Source organism: Triturus cristatus, chromosome 10 (genome assembly GCF_964204655.1).
Source record: "Triturus cristatus chromosome 10, aTriCri1.1, whole genome shotgun sequence".
Lineage (NCBI taxonomy): Eukaryota > Metazoa > Chordata > Amphibia > Caudata > Salamandridae > Triturus > Triturus cristatus.
Genome location: NC_140593.1, coordinates 1,018,284,841 through 1,018,308,201, shown reverse-complemented (window position 1 = coordinate 1,018,308,201; position 23,361 = coordinate 1,018,284,841). Strand labels below are relative to the sequence as shown.

At 40.3% G+C, this 23,361-nt stretch overlaps 1 protein-coding gene across 1 annotated transcript in view; it reads left to right on the top strand.

Moving 5' to 3' along the window:
• The window catches only part of LMTK2 (lemur tyrosine kinase 2), a 215,770-nt gene that overhangs the window by 136,441 nt on the left and 55,968 nt on the right, over nt 1–23,361 (top strand). Inside the window, exons 10-11 of the mRNA XM_085629011.1 lie at nt 310–459; nt 3,097–6,091. Coding sequence (XP_085485137.1) covers nt 310–459; nt 3,097–6,091 — 3,145 coding nt within the window. The remainder of the gene's footprint in view (nt 1–309; nt 460–3,096; nt 6,092–23,361) is intronic.

Sequence of the window (23,361 nt, the reverse complement as noted above, 5' to 3'; positions counted from 1 at the left end):
GGCTCCCCTCCAATATGTTCATATCTTTTATAACTCGAGTTTCTGTTATAGATCTCATCCAACCTTCACAATGGCAGCTGTACCATATTTATTTGCTATGTGTAGTACATCTGAATGAAACACTGTTCTCTCTTCCGTAAACTATAAACATGGGAGCTGTTGGTAAATAAAGCAAGGTCTGATGCTGACAAGATTAGCATAAACTCCAAATAACTATTATTTTTAATGTTTCAATCCTGAAAACAGTATATGTTGAATCAAAGTTGTTTTAAGTCAAATTTGTCTTCAAAATTTTTTTTTTTCCATCAGGGCGCTTGGTGTGACTTTATGGGAACTGTTAAATGGGGCTGTTCAGCCTTACTCTGACCTCTGTGATGGTGAAGTTCTGGCACAAGTGGTTAAGGAAAAACGGGTTAAACTCCCTGAACCGGAGCTAGAGCAACCTTATTCGGATCGATGGTAAAGATGTGTTTTCTCTCTTTCATGCTTCTGAGGCTCTGACTCACAAGTTCGAACTCAATTTAGGTTGATAATCATTGTTTACGAGCTCAAGTCTCGGTCATTACTTAGTGTGGAATTTGAGGCCCTGCCAGAGTTGGTGGTTTTTAGCTCATTATTAGCATTCTCAGCTGATGCCACTGTTTCAAGGTACAGAGTCTGAACTATCATTCCTCCAATAGTAGCATTTAAGGGCTCTCCCTGGTAGCTTGAAGAAATAGGGACACCCCGTCTCCATTACACTTAAATCTTACATTAGTAAGTTAGGTCAGTGAGTTAACACACCTACTAAGTCTGTGTCCTATATGCCGCATATTTCAGAAAATTCCCTGATGTTTGGCCTTGTAAGTTAATAAAATTCAATTGAAAGGAGAATGCCACTTTCAATTAGTGCATAGAGAAGTTTTCTTTTACAATGCACTAGATAAATGTTCACTTATTATTCGATAAATGTTCACTTATTATTAATTCTGAAACACTGTGTACACGGTCTACTGAAAACAAGGATTGTCGTGAGCTGTCCAGAAACACTTATTTATGCCATCTATTACAAATTCATGCAATTTGACATCATTTATTGCCATTTTCTTTACTATTTGACAGAATACTTGGGAGAATCATTATTATTATTATTATTTTTAGTTTTATATAGCGATTGGTAGACCCAAAGGTATCTGAGCGCTTTACATGTTATGTGATAAATTTTACAAGAGGTATATGGAATTCAACAGTGGGTAATGTAAATGTAACGTACAGTTGCTGTAAGCCAAAGGCCAGATGTCCAATGCATTTTTCCTGTCGCAAATAGCCCGATTCACAGAATTGAAGTATTGTTACTAGGGACCAGTGTGTTCTAAGTTACTGTCAAATAACTAGTGGTATATTATACCGCCAGTGCCATACTATGCCATCAGTTGCTTAATTTTGGCGTATTCAGTAGTAAACTATGCATTTATTTGTGATGTCATTTAATCAACCCTGCCTCATCTAAAGTATTGTTACTAGGGACCAGTGTGTTTTTTTGTTATAGTTATTACCCCCAAGCCGCCAGTGATCGCTTGTTGAAATATTAGTTATTTGACATTATTCTCTTGCTATTTTAGATCGCTTGTTGAAATATTAGTTATTTGACATTATTCTCTTGCTATTTTAGCATTTTAACGTAGTGATATAATACAGAGGCAGTTCCTGTGCTAGGGAAATAAATGGGTTTCTTAAGAAAGTAATAATATACTTAAGTCTATACGTATACAATTTTGTACTAAAAGATATGCTTCTTGAATTTTGCACATCCCACTTCTGTTCTAAAAATTGGCTTCAGTTTTGGGGGTTTACCCGAGTTCACATTATAGAGCCCTCCTAAAGCACCACTTTCATTTAAAAATACGTCTGCAAAACACTGCCGTACACCTTGTATTTATTATGGGTCTGTATCATTAGATATTACTTTAAATTTCAAGACATGGGATTGTTAAAAAAAAAAATGAACACATTTGTGATTCTTTTTAAAATCGGAATGCTCTCTTAAAATAACTGCTGCTTTTAGAACAAGTTCTTTAATGATCTTTTTTTGTGAATGACTGAACAAAAGAAATTATCACAAAGAAAAAATCATTCTTTTTATTCTATATCGATCACATTTAAGGATTCTCCTGCAGCTAATGGCCTTTCACCTTCCTTTCCGCAGTCCAGGCCGTTGGGATATTTACTCTATCTGGTCAACATTGTCACTTCTCTAAATGATTGATTACAACAATTAGCATCTGAAAATGACCAGTGTTTGGTGTTTCTTTACACCATGTAAAGCAATTTTTATAACTTTTTCCATTCAAGTTAGAAACAACAATTTTGTGTAAAATCTACAGATTATGCAGCAGATGACGGAATATATGTTCACTTTGACAATTTCATGTTTATGCAGAAAGTTCCAATGCTACACAATCGGGGTTTTAGAGCGTTCTGGTCATAACTTAAGAACAGCTGACCATTGTAATAGCCGTCAATACCAGGGTGGATGGCAGCTTGTTGATTCATGATTGCAAACAAATCCTTGGTGACATAATGAGTGCATGGATTGGGCCCGGGTATTCCCAACATAATTATACTGTTTTGACATGCAGTACATTTTCTTCCACATCAACTTAGTTCACTGAGACAAAAGACTGAAATGCAAGCCAGGGGCTACTAGGAAAACTCCTTCAGGATCAAATGCTTCAAAATTGTTTATGCAGCTTGGGTAACAATTTGCCCACAAGTAATCTTTTTCGCTTTCATTATAGACAGCAGTGACAAATCACTAATATCAAATTATTTATCATATCTTTAGCTAAAGTGTAATAACTAGTCCTCCTTGAGAGCCGTGCTTTCAATATAGGGCACCAAACCTAAACCCAAACACACTTGGAAACTCATGCAAAATAGTGTAGCATAGCCTGATCTCTCTTGTGACATTGCCTTGTATTTTAGGCCCAAGGCTCAAAATGTGTGTGGATCAATTATACTCTATTTATTGTTTGTTTTCCAATTAGATGGAAATGTGTAATTTGACCTGTGTTTTTCTTAAAGAATGGCTACAAATACATTTTTCATTTTTTGCAGGTATGAAGTTTTGCAGTTTTGCTGGCTGCCATCGGATAAAAGGATAACTGCAGAGGAAGTACATAGATTGCTAACATACCTCCGCATGCAAAGCCAAAGGGACTCTGAAGTTGATTTTGAACAGCGTTGGAATTCTCTTAAGCCAAACACGAACAATCGACAACTTTCCACAAACTCTGCATTTCCTATTCTAGAGCACTTTACGGCTGATGGGCTGAACCATGAGATGGATGAGGTCCTTACAGTAACTGAGACAAGCCAGGGACTCAGCTTTGAATATGTCTGGGAAGCAGCAAAACATGATCATTATGAGGAACAAAACCATACTGATCCTGATATGTCTGTGGACTACAAGAATATTTTTGTTCCTGTACCTGTTAACGTTTTTGAAAAAACATCTGCAGAACCTGTTCATGAATTGCAAGATTGTGTTAATCAAGATGACTCCATTATCGTTCCAGGTTTACTTCCGGTTTTTGATGCTCATAAACCTTCAGGTGGAAATGAATATTACATCCAGTTAGAGGAAAATACTGGAATAGACCAGGCTATTTATAAACCGCCTTCTTCCAGTTCACATATTGATCATCAAGTTGAACGACTTGGGAAAAATTCACAATTTATAGTTCTCGGGGATCTAAACTTTGAGGAATCTAATACAGATGTGGATTTGTTTCACACTGGAGTGGAACTGAAAGATTCCACTAAACCTGAATATTTGCATGTTTCTAGTGGCCATGTTTACTCATCCAAAAGGATGCTTACTAAGGATGAGAATTTTGAAGACTTGGTAAAGGTTAATAATGTATTTGATCTGTCAAAGGTGAATGGTTTGCATCCAGAAATCTCATCTGCTGCATCTGGCTCGGGTATTTTCGTAGAAAGTAATTTATCACTTTGTGACATGGAACATAAAGGTTCTGGTTACCATAAAAACGAAATAATGCCACTGTCTCATTTTGGGAAAATGAAAAGCAAAGAATTGACTGATAACTTCTTGTTTCTTCAAGAGAAGAATTTGTTGAGGGAATCTCTTTTTGACCAGGACATCACTGGCGACTTCCGGTTAGAGTTGGAAAAAGGTGACTTCATGAAAAATATATTTACAACCTCAGATAGGAATAGTTTAGACATCGAACTCCAGTTAGCTGAAAATAAATCAAATTTGTCTTCATCGTTTGATACATGTGGCAGTGTGAATAAAGACATCGGCACTGTGCTAGAAGGAAAAACATTGAGAAGTAATTCTGATTCACCTTCAGAATTGCTGGTGCTTTCAGACTCCTCTGCAATTGAGACAATGCCTAGTTCAGAAACTAAAAATAGCCTCTTTCATGTAAGTGACAGTATAACATCAAACTATGAATATTCTAAAGAAATTGAGGTTGCATCAACTGATTTATCTCTTGGTTATACCAAAACACAGCACTTCAGTACAGATCTTATTCCTGCAACTGAAATTTTGCATTTTAAGACCAAGAGTAAAACTCACCAAAATGAAATTCCGCAAAGTAATATTCTCAGTGAAGCAAAATATGTTGCTACCATGGATGGCAGTAACTGTGATGAGCCTCTCAGTCAGCCTGTTGTTGTTAAGCTGAGCAGTGAACCTGCACCTGAAACACTAATGAGCAGCATAGAAAGTTCATGCCAGCCAGAAACTCCAAAAGGGTTTTTCAGAGAAATGCATGTAGAGCCTGTTCAATTTTCAGATTCCACAAGCCAAGACAGTGTTTTAGAGGACAGTTTATCAGCACCGTCTCAAACTTTGGAACGTTCAGCTGAAACTCCAGATTCACTAGACTCCTTGGATGAGCACGAAGGTCTGGGGTCTTCAGACATCCAAAGTCCTAATGCACTTTTGCCGCCTGATAAACCTGCTGACAGTGGTTATGAAACAGAAAATCTTGAGTCTCCAGAATGGACCTCTCACACAACTTCTGCTGGCACTCCAAATAAAGACACTGTGCTAAATTGTACAGTTGTTGACAGTGTTGGTTCTCTGTCGCCTACTCCAGTAATTATTATTTCTGAAGCAGTAGATTGCACTGATATCGAAAGTAATGAAGACAATCTTGAATTACCCTCTACAAAGACCTGTTCCAACTTAAAGCAAAACTCATACAGGGATTCTGCCTATTTTTCCGATAATGATTTTGAGCCAGAACGGAAATTGGAAGACTCTGCAAGTATGACCTCAAAACCTCCACCATTGATAGCAGAGGATAAGCCTTTTAATGACTACTTTAATATCAAAGAAGACTTGGGTTATAGTTTTTTTCATAGAAATGTTACAGATCAGATACAGAGTCCGGTTAGCATTGTTGCTAGCAGTAGTGCATTACAGGAAGAGCTGGGACTAGATGAACATTTTGAACTTCAAAGAGACATTGATACCGATGAGCAGACGTATTATGGAGAATATGACAAGGAAACGCCTCTAGCCATGCAGTATCCAGATGATAAAGATCTAATATATGATAATTTTTCACAAGCTAAAACTGTTCACATTACTGAGGAATCAAACCCTTTCAAAGACATAGATTGGATATCCGGCCCTATGCAAATCAGTAGTGTGGGTTCTGCTGACAGTTCCCCAACAGTAGATTTGATCAATGACAAAGGATTATCATTACACAGTGAGATACCAAAGCTGAAAGAACCTGATGTTGAAGGAAAATATCTTCGCAGACTTGATGCCAGTGAACTGCGGGAATCTTTAGAAGATGGCATTGATGCAGACGAAGAGGATGAAAACAGTGATGATTCAGACGACGACATCAGAGCTTATGACATTAGGAGTTTTAGCTCTGATAGTGATGATGACATAGTGCATCCTGTTCCAATTTTTCTTACGGATAAGGATGATGGGAAAGACTTGAGAAGTTTGCTGAAATTGCCTGTACCTGCATCCAAAAGGCTGTTTCATGAGGAATGGAAGGAGAAAAAGGCAGTCAGCTTCTTTGATGATGTCACTGTCTATCTCTTTGATCAGGTAATGTTGAAACTTTAGGTCTTTAACCTTTACTTCGCTTGTAACTGAGTACTCCTAGTGAATTGTAATAATTGGATTCCATGATCTAAAGTGAGCGAGGCATGCAGTGATTACTGAGTAGAGTTTCTGTATTCTGCTCAACTATCTCTATCAAAGTATCATCAGTCATTTACAATGCTAGACACACTGAACACACAATAGCCCAAGTTACTTTGGGCCCCTCATGAAGCACACTGCACAAACAACTCAAGAAAGATATGTTTAATTTTGCCAAAGTGTCTGCATTTTCAGATAAAATAGCAAGTTAGTAAAACTAACTTATCTGAATGCACTTTTATATCAACAAAGGGAATTTGAAGGTGATGCATCCGGTCAGTCAACGTATATATGATAGCTTTATACCTGTAAAATGTAAAGCAACATGTGTAAAATGTTATTTCAATGTATGATTCTTTGACAGTATCCTAACCATTTAATCTTCAGAATGGTGGTCTGGTAGGAGGTCTGGGATTTTAGTGCTTTGACCCAGTTGTGCATTGGGACAGGTTTGAAATAAAATGCATATCCAACGGCCAGCACTGAAATTGCACAAATTGCTGTAGTAAAGGAGACAGGCTACTCTGTTCCACACGTTTAACTACACATAACTGAATAAATGATATTACATCGCATGCCAACCCAAATGCATGCCATTCCAACGCAAGAGCTGTTACAACGTGTTACCATTACAACACGCACACTTACTTTGCATATGCCTTTACCACGCATACCACTAGAACACAAAGGCATGCGTGGTAAAGGCATATACCTTGTAAAAGTGGTTAAGGTAAGTATCGGTGTATATTTTATATATATATAGTGAAGTCGACGCACCTCCCTAAAATGAAGGGACCCCGGTTTTGGAACTATGCCAGATCGACATGGGCAAACACAGGTATTTAATACTGATGGGAGTTGGACTTTCAGTCTTTGTGTATTTGGGAAGTGCTCCTTTCTTTTAAAAACCTACGAAGTTGCATGAAACTCATTTCAAGGTCAGAAAGTGATTTCAAACTACAAATACCGTGCTGCCCTGCATAAACACACCGGAGCTTGATTAATTGTCGAAGTGAAAGCCAGCAGGAGCGTTTTTTGAAAACTTTAACATAACAGAAGCGGAATTGTGGCTGAAAAGACCTTGCATTCTCAATCTGCCTTTGAGAAAGAAGATTGGTATCTTTGAAACGCGTCAGGCAGGTGTAAAGGAGAAACACAGACTAAAATGCCTACTTAATCAATTTCAAATAAAAGTTGTGGATTGCAACCTACCTGTTTTGGAGTGCGGGCTTATCTGCGTGGGCAACTTTTGATGGATATATATATATATATATATATATATATATATATATATATATATATATATATATATATATATATATATATATATATATATATATATATATATATATATATATATATATATTCATATATTCGTAATCCTTTCTGACAACGGTCTCTCATTGATCCAGTCCTCAGAACCAAGAAAGGCGCGAACTCCACTTTTTGCAGTGCAGGTATAATTTTTATTGTTATTTCTTTCGGTGCATGGCCGCCATGACGCGTTTCGAACCTCCAAGGGTTCTTGATCACATGACACACCACGTCAATTCCCCCGGCTTTTAAAGTGACAAGTGCATAGTTTTTTTCTTTGTTTCCTTTTCACAAAAATAATGGAACTAGAAAACATACTATTCGTGCAGTTTCTGCCATGTTGCACACAACAGTGATAAATTCATGACAATTGTGTTTACTTTGTGTTTGCATAAATGCCCAACATTCTTGGAAAGTAGAAATGTTATTTACATTTTGATACCTGTTGTCAGTTACTCAGTAACATTTCTTTTGGACGTTATTGTGAACATCCCTGAGATGACATTTGCTCTAGATGCATAATGCAATATATATATATATATTATCTACTGGCGGTCGCCAGTAGATAGTTATAGTTAGGACCGTGTTTCCATAGGAAATCCGCAACCTTCTATTTGGAATAACTTTGGCGCCGGTTGACGAATCCTCGCGAAATTATCAAAATAGGTGGGGCGCTCCACTCCGCTCCTACCCTGAAAGTCTAGGGGGGATTCGTCAAGCGGGGGCTGAGAAAAAATGGGGGTCCCAAAACGCGTTTTCCCCATGCAATTTTCCATAGGGACCTTTAGTCCAAGGTACAGCCCGAACGGCTGAACAGAATTACTTGAAATTTGGCAGAGAGGAGGTCCTCAGGTCAGGGAAGTGCCTTTTGCAGGTCTGGTGTCAATCTGTTCAGTAGTTCCTGAGAAAATCAAAAGTAAAATCATATATATATGTGGGCGGAGCTTAACCACACATCTCATCCTGAGATCTGATTGGCTGCCAGCACTTCATCCAAGAAGTGTTGGCAGCCATCTTGGGACCAATATACATGATAGCACCTCATTAAAAAGCATTGCAGTTAATAGAAGGTTTTAAGACTTTAGTTACATTATAAATCATTTGTTGATGGTACCATACTCATTTTAGGAATTGTGGTATGTTCTAAGGTGATTTCACCATGTGAAAAAGCCTTCTGCTGGGATATCATGATTGAGAGAAAAATATTTTCTCATGCTTTTCCCACAGAGGTTTAGAAGGTGATTTATAAGCTAAACTGAGAGCTTATTTTCTGTAAATTCACATTATCTTTCTCAGTCATGTGAGAATGAAGTCTGACATTCTCAGTAAAACATGTACATCCAACAAGGGCAGAGACTGTCAGTTGATTCCTTTGTGTTCTACTGCAGCTTCCCAGAGTGTTCCAAAGAACAACTAGAGCGCTAACAGTCCTACTTATGATAAACATATGGCACACCTCAAGCCATCTTGCTTGGATTAAAGTGGTAACTCTTAAAACATTTAATTTAAACAGGAACAAAATGAGGGGGTTCATTTTTCCATAAAAAGTATGATTAGTGCTGCAGAAAGAAAAATTAGGGCACATTTTGAGTGACTTCTCAAATCCTCTTCTATTTCATTAAAAAATTCTGACATGCAGACTGAAACATGCACTTTCAATACCAGAAGCAGTTTTCCCTGGTGAGCAGTAGCTTTACTACAGTGATCTAATGAGGAAAAAGAGTGCTAACATTCTGAATTTATGGCAAATGTGTGATACATCTGAATGCCTTCTTGATGGAATCAAAGTAAAAAACTGAAAGTATTTCGTACTGAGGAGACTGCAGTAAATGAGGAAATTAGGAAACTTCATAACAAATACATCTCCCAAGATGGCCACCGGAGACAAAAGAGCCCAAATGTAGCCCAAAATCACCCAGATGTAGCCCAAGTATAGCCCAATGACAGAATGTCGCATAGTGTTCTTAAAAACAACTAGAGCGCTTACTGTTCTTCATTATGACAAAAGTATGGCACACCTGAAGCCATCTTGATTGGAAAAAACTGGTAACACTTAAAACATTTAATTTAAAAAGGAACACAATGAGGGGGTTCGTTTTGCCATAGAAATTATGATTAATGCTGAAGAAAGAAAATGAGGGCACATTTTGAGTGACTTCTCAAATCCTCTTCTATTTCATTAAAAAATTCTGACATGCAGACTGAAACATGCACTTTTAATACCAGGAGCAGACTTCCATGGTGAACAGTAGTTTTACTACAGTGATCTAATTAGCAACTAGAGTGCTAACATTCAGAATTCATGGCAAATTTGTGACATATCTAAATACCTTCATGATGGAATCAAAGTAAAAAACTGAAAGCATTTCCTACTGAGGAGACTGCAGTACATGAGGAAATTAGGAAACTTCATAACAAATAAATCTCCCAAGATGGCCACCGGAGACAAAAGAGCCCAAATGTAGCCCAAAATCACCCAGATGTAGCCCAAATATAGGCCAATGACTGAAGTGTGCAAAACACTTATTATTTTGTGTTTTTGCAGTGTTATATAGTGCAGACTTGTCAGGTATTGGAGTGCTTTACATGAGCATTGGTTACATCACACAAGAACACATTCATTTTGGTTGTAGACATGGGGAGACTAAGTGATTTGACCAGAATCACAGAATGTTGAGCTGAAGCAGAAACTCCAACCTGGTTCCCCAGTTGCAAAGTCTGCAGTTCTGGAAGTAACACCACATCCTCTCCCCTAAGTGCAACATTTAATCAAGTGGTCAACTGGATAAAAAAACATAAAGATAACAAATAATTTAAAAGTGCTTTGTCGCTATTTGAAAACACAGACAATATGTCCTTATTTTAGTCTTTTAGAGCACTAACCATAATTTTGATGCCAATAAGACCCTTTCATATATGTAATTTCTAAAGGAAATGCTCTAGGTATTACAGTTTTGATTACATCAAGATGACGTCAGGCGTTCCACGCTTTTGTAATAAATATAGAATGTTAGCAATCTAGTTGTTCATTAGGATACTGTTGAGAGGCAGAGGCCAGGGGCACGGGCTCTGAAAATTGAAGGCAGGTAGGAGGGTGCAAAGGCAACAATTTAACCACACTGAGCAGGCAGGAAGGGCCGTGGCAGCACAACAGACTATGGAGGGCAGTGGAAAGGGGGGCAGGGGCAACAAACCAACAATACAGGACTTGCGAGAGAGGCTGTGGCAATGTAATAGACCATTGTGGGCAGAAGGAAGAGGCAATGGTAGCACAACCATACATGCCAACAGACCCGATTCAGCCAGGAAACGTCCAATGTTTTTAAGCTCAAATGGGCTTTATTTGATCTGTCTCCTGTCTACAATCTCCTCTTTTTCAATGTAACTCAAAGGGGAAAATCAATACCCCAGTTTTTTTCCAAAATCTCCCTCTTACCAAGTTCAAAATGTTCGCAAGTATGGTACATTGGATCATGGAAGGAAATGGGGTAGGGACATGGACTTGGATAACAGAGGACAGGAGGGACATGGAGAGGTGCACCAAACTGACCCTGCAGGGCAGGCATCCGGGTTTGCAGCAGCACAATACACCACACAGGGCATGCGGGACGGGAGTGCAGCACAACAATCCATAGAAAGCAAGAGGGAGGGGACAGGACCATGCACATGGACAACAGAGAACAGAGGGGCAAGAGGCAATGGTAGCTAGCTGACCATAATGGACAGACAGGAGAGAAAACTGCAGCATAACAGACCATAAAGGGCAGGAGGGACGGATCTGGGGCATTACAATGGAACAGACAAGCCAGGATGGAGGGAGTAGGGGTCTGCACATGTAAACAGAGGGCTGGGGGCAAGGGGGCAGGGCAGAAGCAGCAAGATAGCCATGGAGGTCAGGCAGGATGGGCACTAGAAGCAAGACACACCATGAAGAGCAACACTGAGACTGTGATGGCATACACACAGACCATGGAGGGAAGGTGGGAGGGGGTCAGGGGCAGCTAACTGACCACACAGGGAAGGTGGGAGGGGCCATGGCAGCACAGAAGACCATGCATGGCAAGTGGGAGGCTTAGTGGCAGCACAATGGCTATGATGGGCAAGAAGGAGGGTGCAGGGGCATGCACAAAGGACGATGGAGGATAGAAGGGAGGGTCAGGACCTGTGCACAGACAAGAACGTTCAGGGGAAGGGGCCTCACAACAGACCGCACGGGGCAGGCAGGAGGAGCAGTTGCAGCACAACAGACCAGGGAGGGCAGAAGGGTGTGGCAGTACAATGGACCATGTAGGACAGGAGGAAGAGGATAGGGGCATGGCATGTGGACAGGCAAGGTGGAGGTGGCAGGGACAGGTTACAGTCATCTGACAATGCTAGGCAGGTGGGAGGGGAGTGGCAGCTCAACAGAACACTCAGAGTAGATAGGAGTGGCAGGTCCATGGAACATGGTGGGCAAAAAGGATGGAGCAGGGGCATGCACAAAGACATCGGAGGGCAGGGGGAAGGAGAATTGGGGCAGCAAGCTAAGCACATAGTTTAAGCAGGAGGTCAATGATGGGGCATAGAATTGGGCAATGGAGGGCAGAAGGAGTGGACTGGTACATCATACTAAATTGAGGGCAGTGGCAGCACATCAGACCATGCATGGCAGGAGGGAGGAGGCTAGTCCATGGATTCACACAACAGAGGATAGGGAGGAGGGGGATGGGGCAGCAAGCTAACTGTTCAGAGAAGGCGGGTATTAGGAACTTTATTGTTTTTAAAACGTGTGTCTGTGCGAACTACTTCATAATCTCACTTTTATTCAGGAAGAAGAGGACGTTTGTGACTGTGACTCCGGGCTCACTTGGAAGAAACACCCCCTGACCCTCCACCCCCTATCGCAAAATGTAATGCCCGTGAAAAGGGTAGGTGAACACAGTGTTATATAGAACATAGTCCTGAGAGCACGATTGAAAATGAAAACTAGATATAGTGTATGGTACAAACTATGCACCAAAAAGTGTGATCTAAGATGAACCGGGCGTGAAATATAATATGCAATACATTGTGCGCAATTACAGATTCATTGGAGAGCGCGAGATAGCACAGGCACTAGCGCGTGCTATGCGATATGCGCCTTGGAGTGTAATATGCACAGGGCAGTGTTGTGTAACCTAACTAGTCTCTAAAGTTGTAATATAAAATATGTGCTGGGGAGTGTAACGTTGCATATGCACTGTGACAAAGATATGGATCCCTGATTGTAATATGTATGGCATAGCACTGTGCGTTATAACATAGGCATCGAGGAAGGCACGTTAGATGGGGCAATATAACCCGTGCGAAGACAAGTGTGGCATGACATATTCACGGGGTGGTGTTACAGTGCATATGGGCTAGAGAGTGTCATAGCATATGCACTAGCTAGTGGAATACAACACAGAGGTGTGTCGCACTCAGCAGGCAATGGTGGGTGTAACACAGCATTGGGCTCTGCCAGGAGCGCGCTGTGACTCTCAAGTGATATTCGTCCCCTTTCCATAGAGTAAAATAAAAAGTATTACACATCCGGCAGTGGATGTGTGTTTTATTAACCGTGAGGGGGTTTTCTTGCATAGTTTTGGTCGAATTTTTGTCGAATCCCCTTTGAATGGCTTGGTGTGCATGTGTATTAAATGTGCCCGTCAATAGCTACCCATGTTTGTATAAATAAACGACAAGGGTGTCTACCGGGATTAGGCACGGTAGGGCATCAGACATGTCAGAGCTTCACTAGTGGTGTAAATACATTCCACGTGGATTCATTGTATGCATAGTCGCCTTTTAATGAATATCACGCAAATCGTCATGGTGATAGGTACGTACGGTTTGTCCAGCATGTCCTAGGTGTGTCTATAAATATATATTTTTTAAAAATAATAAAAAACAGTGGCCGGCCCTGGGGACTGGGGTCAAAAAAATATAATTAGGAGACAGGCCCTGGGGGATGGGGTCATCGGGGCCAATAAATTAGAATAAGAAGGGGAACCACACAGCCCCCCTTCTTAAAAAATTAAAATAAATAAAAGACTGGCATCGTGCCGGAGGCCTTGCCCCCTCATTGCAGCACTCTGCAAACGCGCCCCCCTGGTGAATTGTAAGTTGGAGAATTAATTCCTCTTCAATACTGAGGGTCCCTGAGGGCCAACTAGCCCAACAGGCATCTCCAGTATGCGCCAGGGAGCTGCGCTGCAGACAGGTGTTCTGAGGCCAAGCCCCTTTTTACACCTCTCTGCAACGCAGCTCTGTGGCGCTTACTGGAGGTACCTAGTGGTCTAGTTTGACCCTAGGGACCCTTAGGATTCAAGGGGACTTAATCTCTCAACTTAGAACAGCCACAGGGCGCGTTTACACAGTGGTGAAGGGAGGGGACGGGGCCTGAGGTGACGTGTGCAAACACGCACTATGGCACGTTTTAAATTGGGGATATAATTTCCCTTCAATACTGAGGGCCCCTGGGGGCTAACTAGCCCACCAAGTGCTTCCAGTAAGCGCCACTGAGCTGCATTGCAGAGAGGTGGTCCAGGCCGTGCCACTTTTTACACCTCTCTGCAACGCAGCTCTGTGGCACTTACTGGAGGTACCTAGTGGGCTAGTTGGACCCTAGGGACCCTCAGGATTCAAATGAACTTAATCTCCCTATTGCAGTGAAGATGGTTACACAATACGATTTCATATGAGGGTGGATGACAGATATTGTGCGGGTAAATGTAATGCAATGCATGTATTTAGTAGCACATGGTCGCTGATTGGTGCCCCTACTATCAGGCACAGATCACCACTTATGTATGTTTTAAGGATAATGGTACAGATGGTACGCTTCTGTAGCCATAGGTAGAGGAACCAGTTTTTATTCTGTATCTTGCATAATTATGTAAAAATATTTTATTATTGGGTGGCTACTACAGTAATGATGGCGATAGACTATGAATTCCTATAAGAGGGTGGATGACAGATAGTATTCGGTAAATAGAAATGTGATGTACCTATTAAGGAGCACAATAATGTTCTCTAGTTAGACAGAGCTATTTAATGCTTCTCTTCCTCACTGTATGCAAAGAGCAATATAAGTACTCTATTCCAAGTCTAAATATAACTAGAGCATCGAGAGCGTGATCGCCGTCTATGCACTAGTCTGTCCTTTGTTTTCATTCTCACGGTACTCGGAGCAATGGATTGCTCACAACTTCGGCGCTCCATTAGTCACACTGCCGACGGGAAGGCGGAACTGACTGCATATTAACGCAGGGGAGCATTCTTTCGTGGTCACTGTACCAGGAACGTACTTGAATCCAGGAAGTACAAGCGATATACGTGGAGATCTGTCCGCCCGCATCACTCAGAGTAAGTGACAGCGTGATGTAGGCTTTGCAACACTCTTAATCCCTCCCGGCACTCGTTGTCTTTCCTTATAAGGAACATTCGTTTATGGTGTATTATTCCTCTACCCTATAGCTATCTTACTGAGATTCCACTAAATAGGAAAACGTGGCTACATTAAGCGGAGCTGTTAAATGGAAGATTGAGCATTACAGCATTAGCAACAACCCCTATATAGCATCGATAAGCCAGCGCTCCATCTCGTGAGGTATTTTTATTATACGTATGAAACACTATGACGTATGTGCTTTGTAATTCAATCAATGTCATGATTCATTTACGCGGCAAATTATTCCTTTTCTCTCCTTGAACATGTTAATTAGTAACCCGGCTGGGTCCTCACGTGAGTCCTTTTCTTCTTTTTTCACTTCCACTAAGGCACCACATCATCACTAAGAGTAGTTCTCCTTTACAACCCAGGTAATTAGTGTAGAAGTGAGACCCTTTTCACAGTTTCTTGCACTAGTGCCGGTATATGGGCCTTTTGCTAATTTTATTACTTTATTCTAGATGTCCCTACATTGATAGTCCTGAAGAGACCCTACATTCGCAGAAGGGTTGAAACGCCGTCGACCAGTACATAGGACGGACCATTATCCAGTTTGCATCATTGTATATGTGGACTGGTGTTAAATTGTACTCAAGTGGCCGTTCTACACAAAATAATGGAAACCCTGTACTAAGAAATGTGTTTGTTTCACAATGTATAGTCACTTTATGGTTCCATGTTTCACTTGGGGACACTATGCACAAGCTTTGCGCTTTTGATTCAAAGAAGTGTATACACTAATTGTTGTTTTTTTCATATAAAAAGCCATTTTGAATATACTGTGTAGAGAATTCCTTTTGCCCCCTGATATTCTAGTCCTTACATATTTATTGCGATTGTGCTGGATTATTGGTTTTATTAATTTCGTATTATCCACTGGAACCCTTGTCTTTTTCTATATACTATTATATACTAGGGGTTTACAGAGGAGGTCATGCTAATCACAGGGGGACCCCAATGCATAATGTTCCCTAGTGTATGTAGGTGTTTTCACTGTATTCTAAGTGTCTTTTAACATAGCACTGGCTCTAGGACTGGTTTGTCAGACTCAGTTACCACCAGTATCCGTCTGAAAAAGTTGAGGGTACAGGATGATTTTGCAACAAGGCTTCTTTCTGCTCTTCTTTTTGTTCTTTCTGCACGTTATCCTTCTTCCTGCACTTTTCTTCGTCTTTGAGGACTTCTGTTGCTTCTTTCTGCACTTTTTTTTCTTTCTGTGCATTTTTTCTTCTTTCTTCACATGTCCTATCTCTGTAGGCATAGTTAGAAATTAGCATTTAAAAAACCTTTGAAATTCACAGAAAAAAACATAGGTTTCAGGGGTGTTATAGTTAGCTGGACTTTTCACTTGTACAAAACCATTGAAATTCCCCCGTTATAGTTAGTTCAGCTAACTATAACTCGCGCGCCCGCAATGCACTTCTGATGACGTCACATATTACATCACTCATGACATGGTCAGTGACATCACTCATGACATCACTGATGACATCTCAAATGACATCACTGATGACATCACTGATGACATCATCCTTGTGATAGAGTGGCAGACCTCCTCTCACCCTAATATAACCTTTGATACACACATTCAAAAATAGAGACTAACATTTTCAAAACAATGGACATACCAATACCAGTTACAACAACCTCTTCAGTAATTCTAAGATCCACATACACATCCACTTATTCACCAACAGTCCTTTACAGTCACTCATACATGTACTCACTCATCATATGTACTCATACACCTATACATCCTGTTACACAATGCCACTCATCCATAGAGTTACTCACACACATAGTCACTCATGCTAATAAAGAATCAAACATACATTTACTTGCATATACAGTTATACACACACCACCACACTTACTTCTACGGAAACTTACACATACTTAGTCTTTTAAACAATCACTTATAGAAACACATACTTATTCATACAGGAACTCTTTCAATCTCTCACTCTCACATATACTCACTTATATACACCAATAGTCACATATAATAGTTGAAAACATATGTAGTTACTCATAAAGACACTATTGAGACAGTCATTCACTCACTAACACACCCATACACACACTCATCCACCCATACAGTCCTGCACACATGCTGTCTTCAACACATACAAACAGTGAGTCACTCATTCATGCACCTATGCACTACATAATACCCCCCACCGAACCATGCAGACACTCAGACTGAAACTCAAAAAACCAACTAATAACCTATATAGACACCCATGTAGCTACTCACCAACCCATGCAGCCACTTATACACAAAGTGAGAGACTGATACAGATATTTACATATTTAAACATTACTCACTAAGCCATGTATTCACTATGATACACTTAATCAGTCAGTTACACAATCAATTTTTCAAAAACGAATCATCCATTTAGACACTTATATACCCATTTATTCTTCCATCGACCTTGAGATATACATATATAAAACATATTTAATTTTCAGAAAAACACACATTCACTGGATGATGTCATCAGTGATGTCATCAGTGATGTCATCAGTGATGTCATTTGAGATGTCATCAGTGATGTCATGAGTGATGTCACTGACCATGTCATGAGTGATGTAATATGTGACGTCATCAGCAGTGCATTGCGGGCGCGCAAGTTATAGTTAGCTGAACTAACTATAACGGGGGAATTTCAATGGTTTTGTACAAGTGAAAAGTCCAGCTAACTATAACACCCCTGAAACCTATTAGAATGCAGCTCGTGCACAGCAGGGTGCACGCTGGGTGCTCTTACTGTACGCGGATCCTCCGAGGCCATAGATATATATGTACTTTTAAATGTCATTTTCTCAGGATCTTCTGAACAGATTTACACCATTTAAGCAAAAGGCACGAGTCTGAACTAAGGACTACCTCTTTGCCAAATTTGGTGTAATTCTGTTCAGCAGTTCGGGCTGTAGCTGCGGCTAATGGTCCTATGGGAAATTGCATGGGGAAAACGCGTTTTGGGACCCCCCTTTTTAGGAGCGGACCGGAGCTGACCAAAAGTTTTGAACATTTTGTGAACATTCGTCAATCGGTGCCAAAGTTATTCCAAATAGGTCCTAACTATATCTACCTACTGGCGACCGCCAGTAGGTGTTATATATATATATATATATATATATATATATATATATCAATTCCTCCTTTCGTAACACCAGCCGGTGCTACTGCAAGACACGGACACAAGTATGCTGGTACAACCAAATTGCTCGGTTTATTTGCTCTCAAACTCCATTAGGTTCTGACGCGTTTCGACCGTCACAGCGGTCTTGATCACATGATTGACACGAACAGAACGTGATACTTTTAAACAAATTGTGTGACACCCTACGTACAGACATAGAAAACATACTTTACGTATAGACATAGAGCAAATACTAATGCTTGGTTGAGATTCTCTCTCATAGACACATACCGGGATAAATCCCATATGTAAGCAAATTCGACCACTTCCACAAAAATACTAAGTATGTACTTATATAATGAATATGGGTAAAAACACGGTAATTAACTCAAATGCAAAAAGCTTTTTGGTATATTGAACTGACTTGGGAGATGTACAAAGAGAAAACTTCATATACCAAAATTGTGCAAATTACGCAAAATGTGTGCAAAATAAGCAAAATGGTAATAAGTGTGCAAATACAGCAAGATGTGCAAATCTGCAAAGAACATGTGCAAATCCAGCAACTTTCATATTTGAATGTGCAAATACGGCTCAATGTACAAAATCCCAATATCATGTGCAAAATATGCAAAGCATACATTATTAACCAAAGTACATACCCTATACATAATTCATAGTACAAATCTAAAATACGTCTGGAAAATTGGAATGTCTGATAAAATCACTAAAAGGGGGCACACAAAAAATAGTATAAAAGCACACTTAAAAACACACAGACTATATGTGTGTAATGGCCCTGAGTAAGCTTAGATACCTAAAATACCCCTAATCTCTACTCGCATATATAAGGTATACAGATGAAAATATATGAGATGTCGTAGTCACTCCTCTATGAACATCATAAGAGTTGGAGACACACTCTAATACAGCTATGCATATAACTGTATGCAGACCGATAAAGGAAAAAGGAGAAAACCCATATGTACAAATAAGAACAGGCGAACCCAGCAGACTTCAATATAATGTAATAATCATATGTTCTTATAAAAAATGATGCAAATCTTCCCCATTGTTCAAACCTCCTGGTATACGTGTGTCTAACTCCAGTATATATTTACACTCCAATTGCCTGAGGGTTTTTTCACGATTACCACCTCTCTTTTGCTTTTGTACCGAATCTATAATGAAGTAGCTCAGACAGCTCAGATTGTTATTATGGCAAGCTTTAAAGTGTCTGGCTACTGGGTACGTGGGATCGGAGTTGACTATAGCACGTAAATGCTGCAGAATTCTATTGTAGGCTTGTAGCTTAGTACTACCAACATATTGGAGTTTACATGTACACTGCAATATGTAAACCACATGGTCAGTGCGACATGTATAATGTCCCTTTAAATATTTGGGCTTGTCGCTAAAAGGTGTCATATAGTGGTTAGTGTTGGTTACAAACTTACAAGCTCTGCAGGAGGAGCATTTGAAAAATCCCTTAGTAGGAGTGAGCCAAGTACCACCTACCGATACTTCCGGACTACTGGAAACCAGTTCATCGCTCATAGAGAACGCACGTCTATATGTGACGGTGGGAGTGTTGGGAAGTACTGTCTTCAGGGTGGGGTCAGTCAGCACAATGGGCCACTCCTTACGGATTATATTTTTAATTTTCTTAGCCTGTCTGCTGTAGGTTGTAATCAGTCTTATTTCATTTTTGGTCAAATCATTATCGGGAGCCATATTGGTGACTGCTGGAGTTTCCTGATTCGTAGTATTATTAACTGTCAAAAGGTCATCCCTATTTTTGAGGTTTGCTTTAATCATTGCTTTGTTTAGACTTAATTCCTCATATCCACGCGCCAATAGTCTGTTCTTAGCATCCAACTGATGTTGGTCGCGCGCTGCTATAGTACTGCATGCTCTGTGGATACGCAGGAATTCCCCATATGGAATGCTTTTTATTGTGTGTTGTGGGTGGAAACTCTCTGCGTGCAGTACCGTATTCCCTGATGTCTTTTTACGAAACAAACTAGTCTCCAATTCCCCGTCCTTAGCATAAACTGTTACATCGAGAAAGTTAACTACACCAGTGCTCACATCTACCGTGAATTCCAGATTTAGGTCATTGTCATTGATGTTTTTGACAAATTCTAATGCTTCTATTTCTGTACCCTTCCAGATAACAAAAACGTCATCTATGTAACGCCACCATGCCAGAATAAATATTGTTCGACCACTGTTTCACAAAGCGGGCTCTGAGGACATGCTTCTCCCACCAGCCTACATGCAAACATGCATAGCTGGGAGAGAAGCATGCCCCCATCGCCACGCCTCTTAACTGTTGAAACGTCTCACTATTGAACTGAAACATATTGTTATTCAGACAAATACTAATCATTTTCAGTAACATGTTGTTGTGGTTGTAAAACTCAATATCTCTTTCACCCAAAAAATATTTCACAGCCTTTAACCCATCTTCGTGAGCTATGCTGGTGTATAACGCTGTGATGTCCATAGTCATTAAAATAACATCAGAAGGTACATTAAGGTTGTTCAATTTGTGTAAGAAGTCCGTAGTGTCTCTTATGTAGCTAGGCAACTTAATCACCAACTCTTGGAGGAAAAAGTCTATGTATTTCGAGGTATTCTCAAATATGCCATTGATTGCCGATACTATAGGGCGTCCTGGAATCGGTTTGACTCCCTTATGTACCTTAGGGATGAAATAAATACTTGGAAGGACCGGATATTCTTTGTTCAAAAATTGTAATTCTTCCTTCGTAAGCAGGCCTTCCTTATGCCAGATATATAGTTCATCTTTGTACTGTTTATTTGTGCTGGCAATCAATGCTCTAGGTATTCTACGATAACATTCTGAATTGTTAAGGTGAAGATATGCTTCCTCCTTATATTCTTTTTTACCCCATAAGACTACGTTGCCTCCTTTATCTGATTTATTGATAATGACATTGCTGTTTTCCTTCAATTTGGACATTAAATTGAAATAGTCTTTCATCCTTTGGGTAGGTTTTGTTTTGTTACTTAGAGTCTGGTGCTGTAATTTTTTCAGTTCATCAGTGACTCGCTCTTGGAATACGTCTATGGAATCACGCGGCATTGTTGGCATAAATGTCGAGGCCGGTTTGAAAGGGTTTTTGCAAGATTTGGAGATATTGATCCCTTCATATTCTGAAACCTCTTGTGTATTACTCACATCTTCCTGACCTCTGCCCAATGCATTTAGGATATTGATAGCTTGCATGTCTGATACCACCAGTCCTCTTGCATTGTTGTCACTTGTGCATACTGTACTTGTGGTCGTGTCCAGTTCTGATCTCTTGTTGGATTCTTCACTTAATTTGTTCTTAATAGTGAAGTATTTATATATATATATATATATATATACCCGCTAAAACCCAAATATTTCCCTTTGTACCCCATTAACTATTGCCCCTAAACTTATCCATGGCAACCCAAACCCACCCTGAACCCCAAAATTACCCTTAGCACCCCAAAACTCATACTCCCCCCCCCCCCCCCTCAACCCTTAAATTTCCCTTGGCACCCCCAAACAAACCCTGAGCCCCCAAATTAACCTTACCCCCCAAAACCCAAACCAACCCTAAAATTACCACGGGCACCCCTAAACCCATGCCCACCATAAAACTTAAAATTACCCTTAGCACCCCAAAACCACACTGAACCTTAAAATTACCCTTGGCTCCCCAAAACCCAAACCCACCCTGAACCCTAAAATGACCTTGAGCACCCCAAAACCCATTCCTACCCTAAACCCTAAAATTACCTTGGGCACCCCAAATCCCATACCCACCTTGAGCCCTAAAATTACCCTGGGCACCCAAAAACCGAAACCCACCCTGAACCGTAATATTACCCTGTGCACCCCAAAACCACGCTGAACCCTAAAATTACTCTGAGCACTCCAAAACCCAAAGCAACCCTAAAATTACCATTACTACCCCAAAACCCATACCAACCCTAAAACGTATAATTACCCTTGGCACCCCAAAATCCACACTGAACCCTAAAATTAACCTTGGCACCCCAAAACCTGTATCCCTACACCCCAAACCCATCCTAAACCCTACACTTACCATATACTTGCATGTAAAACATATATGCCTTTACTATTCATGCCTTTACCACAAAATTCGTTGTAAAGGCATGCGTGGAAAAGGCATGCGTGGAAAAGGCACGCGTGGTAAAGGCACGCGTGGTAATGCCATGCGTTGTAATGTCATGCGTTGTAATGTCATGCGTTGTAATGTCATGCGTTGTAATGTCATGCGTTGTAATGGCATTGCGATGTAATGGTAGTTGCATTGTGTTGGCATGTGTTGTATTAAATTTGTTGTAAATGGCTGTTTCCCCACAAAACTAAATGTTAATATATCTGACATTGTTAATGGCATTATGAAGCATTTGAACATTGGCCATAATGACATTTTACCAATGAGAGGCAAATGAGAATAACCGCCACACTACCATACAGACCAGATGTGGTTATTTATATGTCCCTTATGAAAGTTTGAAGATACTGAAAGGCGCAAGACCCCTTTCTCACTTATCTTGTTTGTATCAAATATCTTCCCCAAGGGGACAACCCTGATCAAGAGTGAGGATCTTAAAATAATGAATCTTGCCAATGCTGGTAACTAAAGATGTGCGTTTAGCCTTTAGCATCACATTTGAGTTTCTGAGTTTTTGAGAATCGGCGTTTGTGTTTTACGTAAGGTTTCAATTATTAATTTTCATAAAGTTTAAAAACTATTTCAAACACTGTTATAACAAATGAAATGAAAAGCGTAGGCTTGCAATGGCCCCCTTACGCTGTCAAGTCTAACATCCACATGCTGGGTGCATTTGCATGTCCCTCTCTTTCTCTTTGGTATCAACCCAAGTATTGCAAAATCTGTTGTACCTTTCCCACCGAAATCGTAAATGCTCTGGGGGTGTTGCCTGCTCAGGTACTTTCAAAAGAAGAAAACCTCATAACATCTACCTTCAGGTGAGGAAACTTCCATGAGTAAAGAAATCTCTCAAACAGCACTTGTAGGGTAAACGGTGATGAGACAAGATTTGGCAAGCAGTGGCCATCCACATTTCGAGAACTGCTGAAAAAGACCACCAAAAAACTCAACAGATAGCTGTGCAGGCCAATTAAAGCATTTACAGAGGTGCGTCTTGCTTAGAAAAGAAATACCAAGACCAATGTCTGTGATCACCAGTAACAATAGCCTCCAATG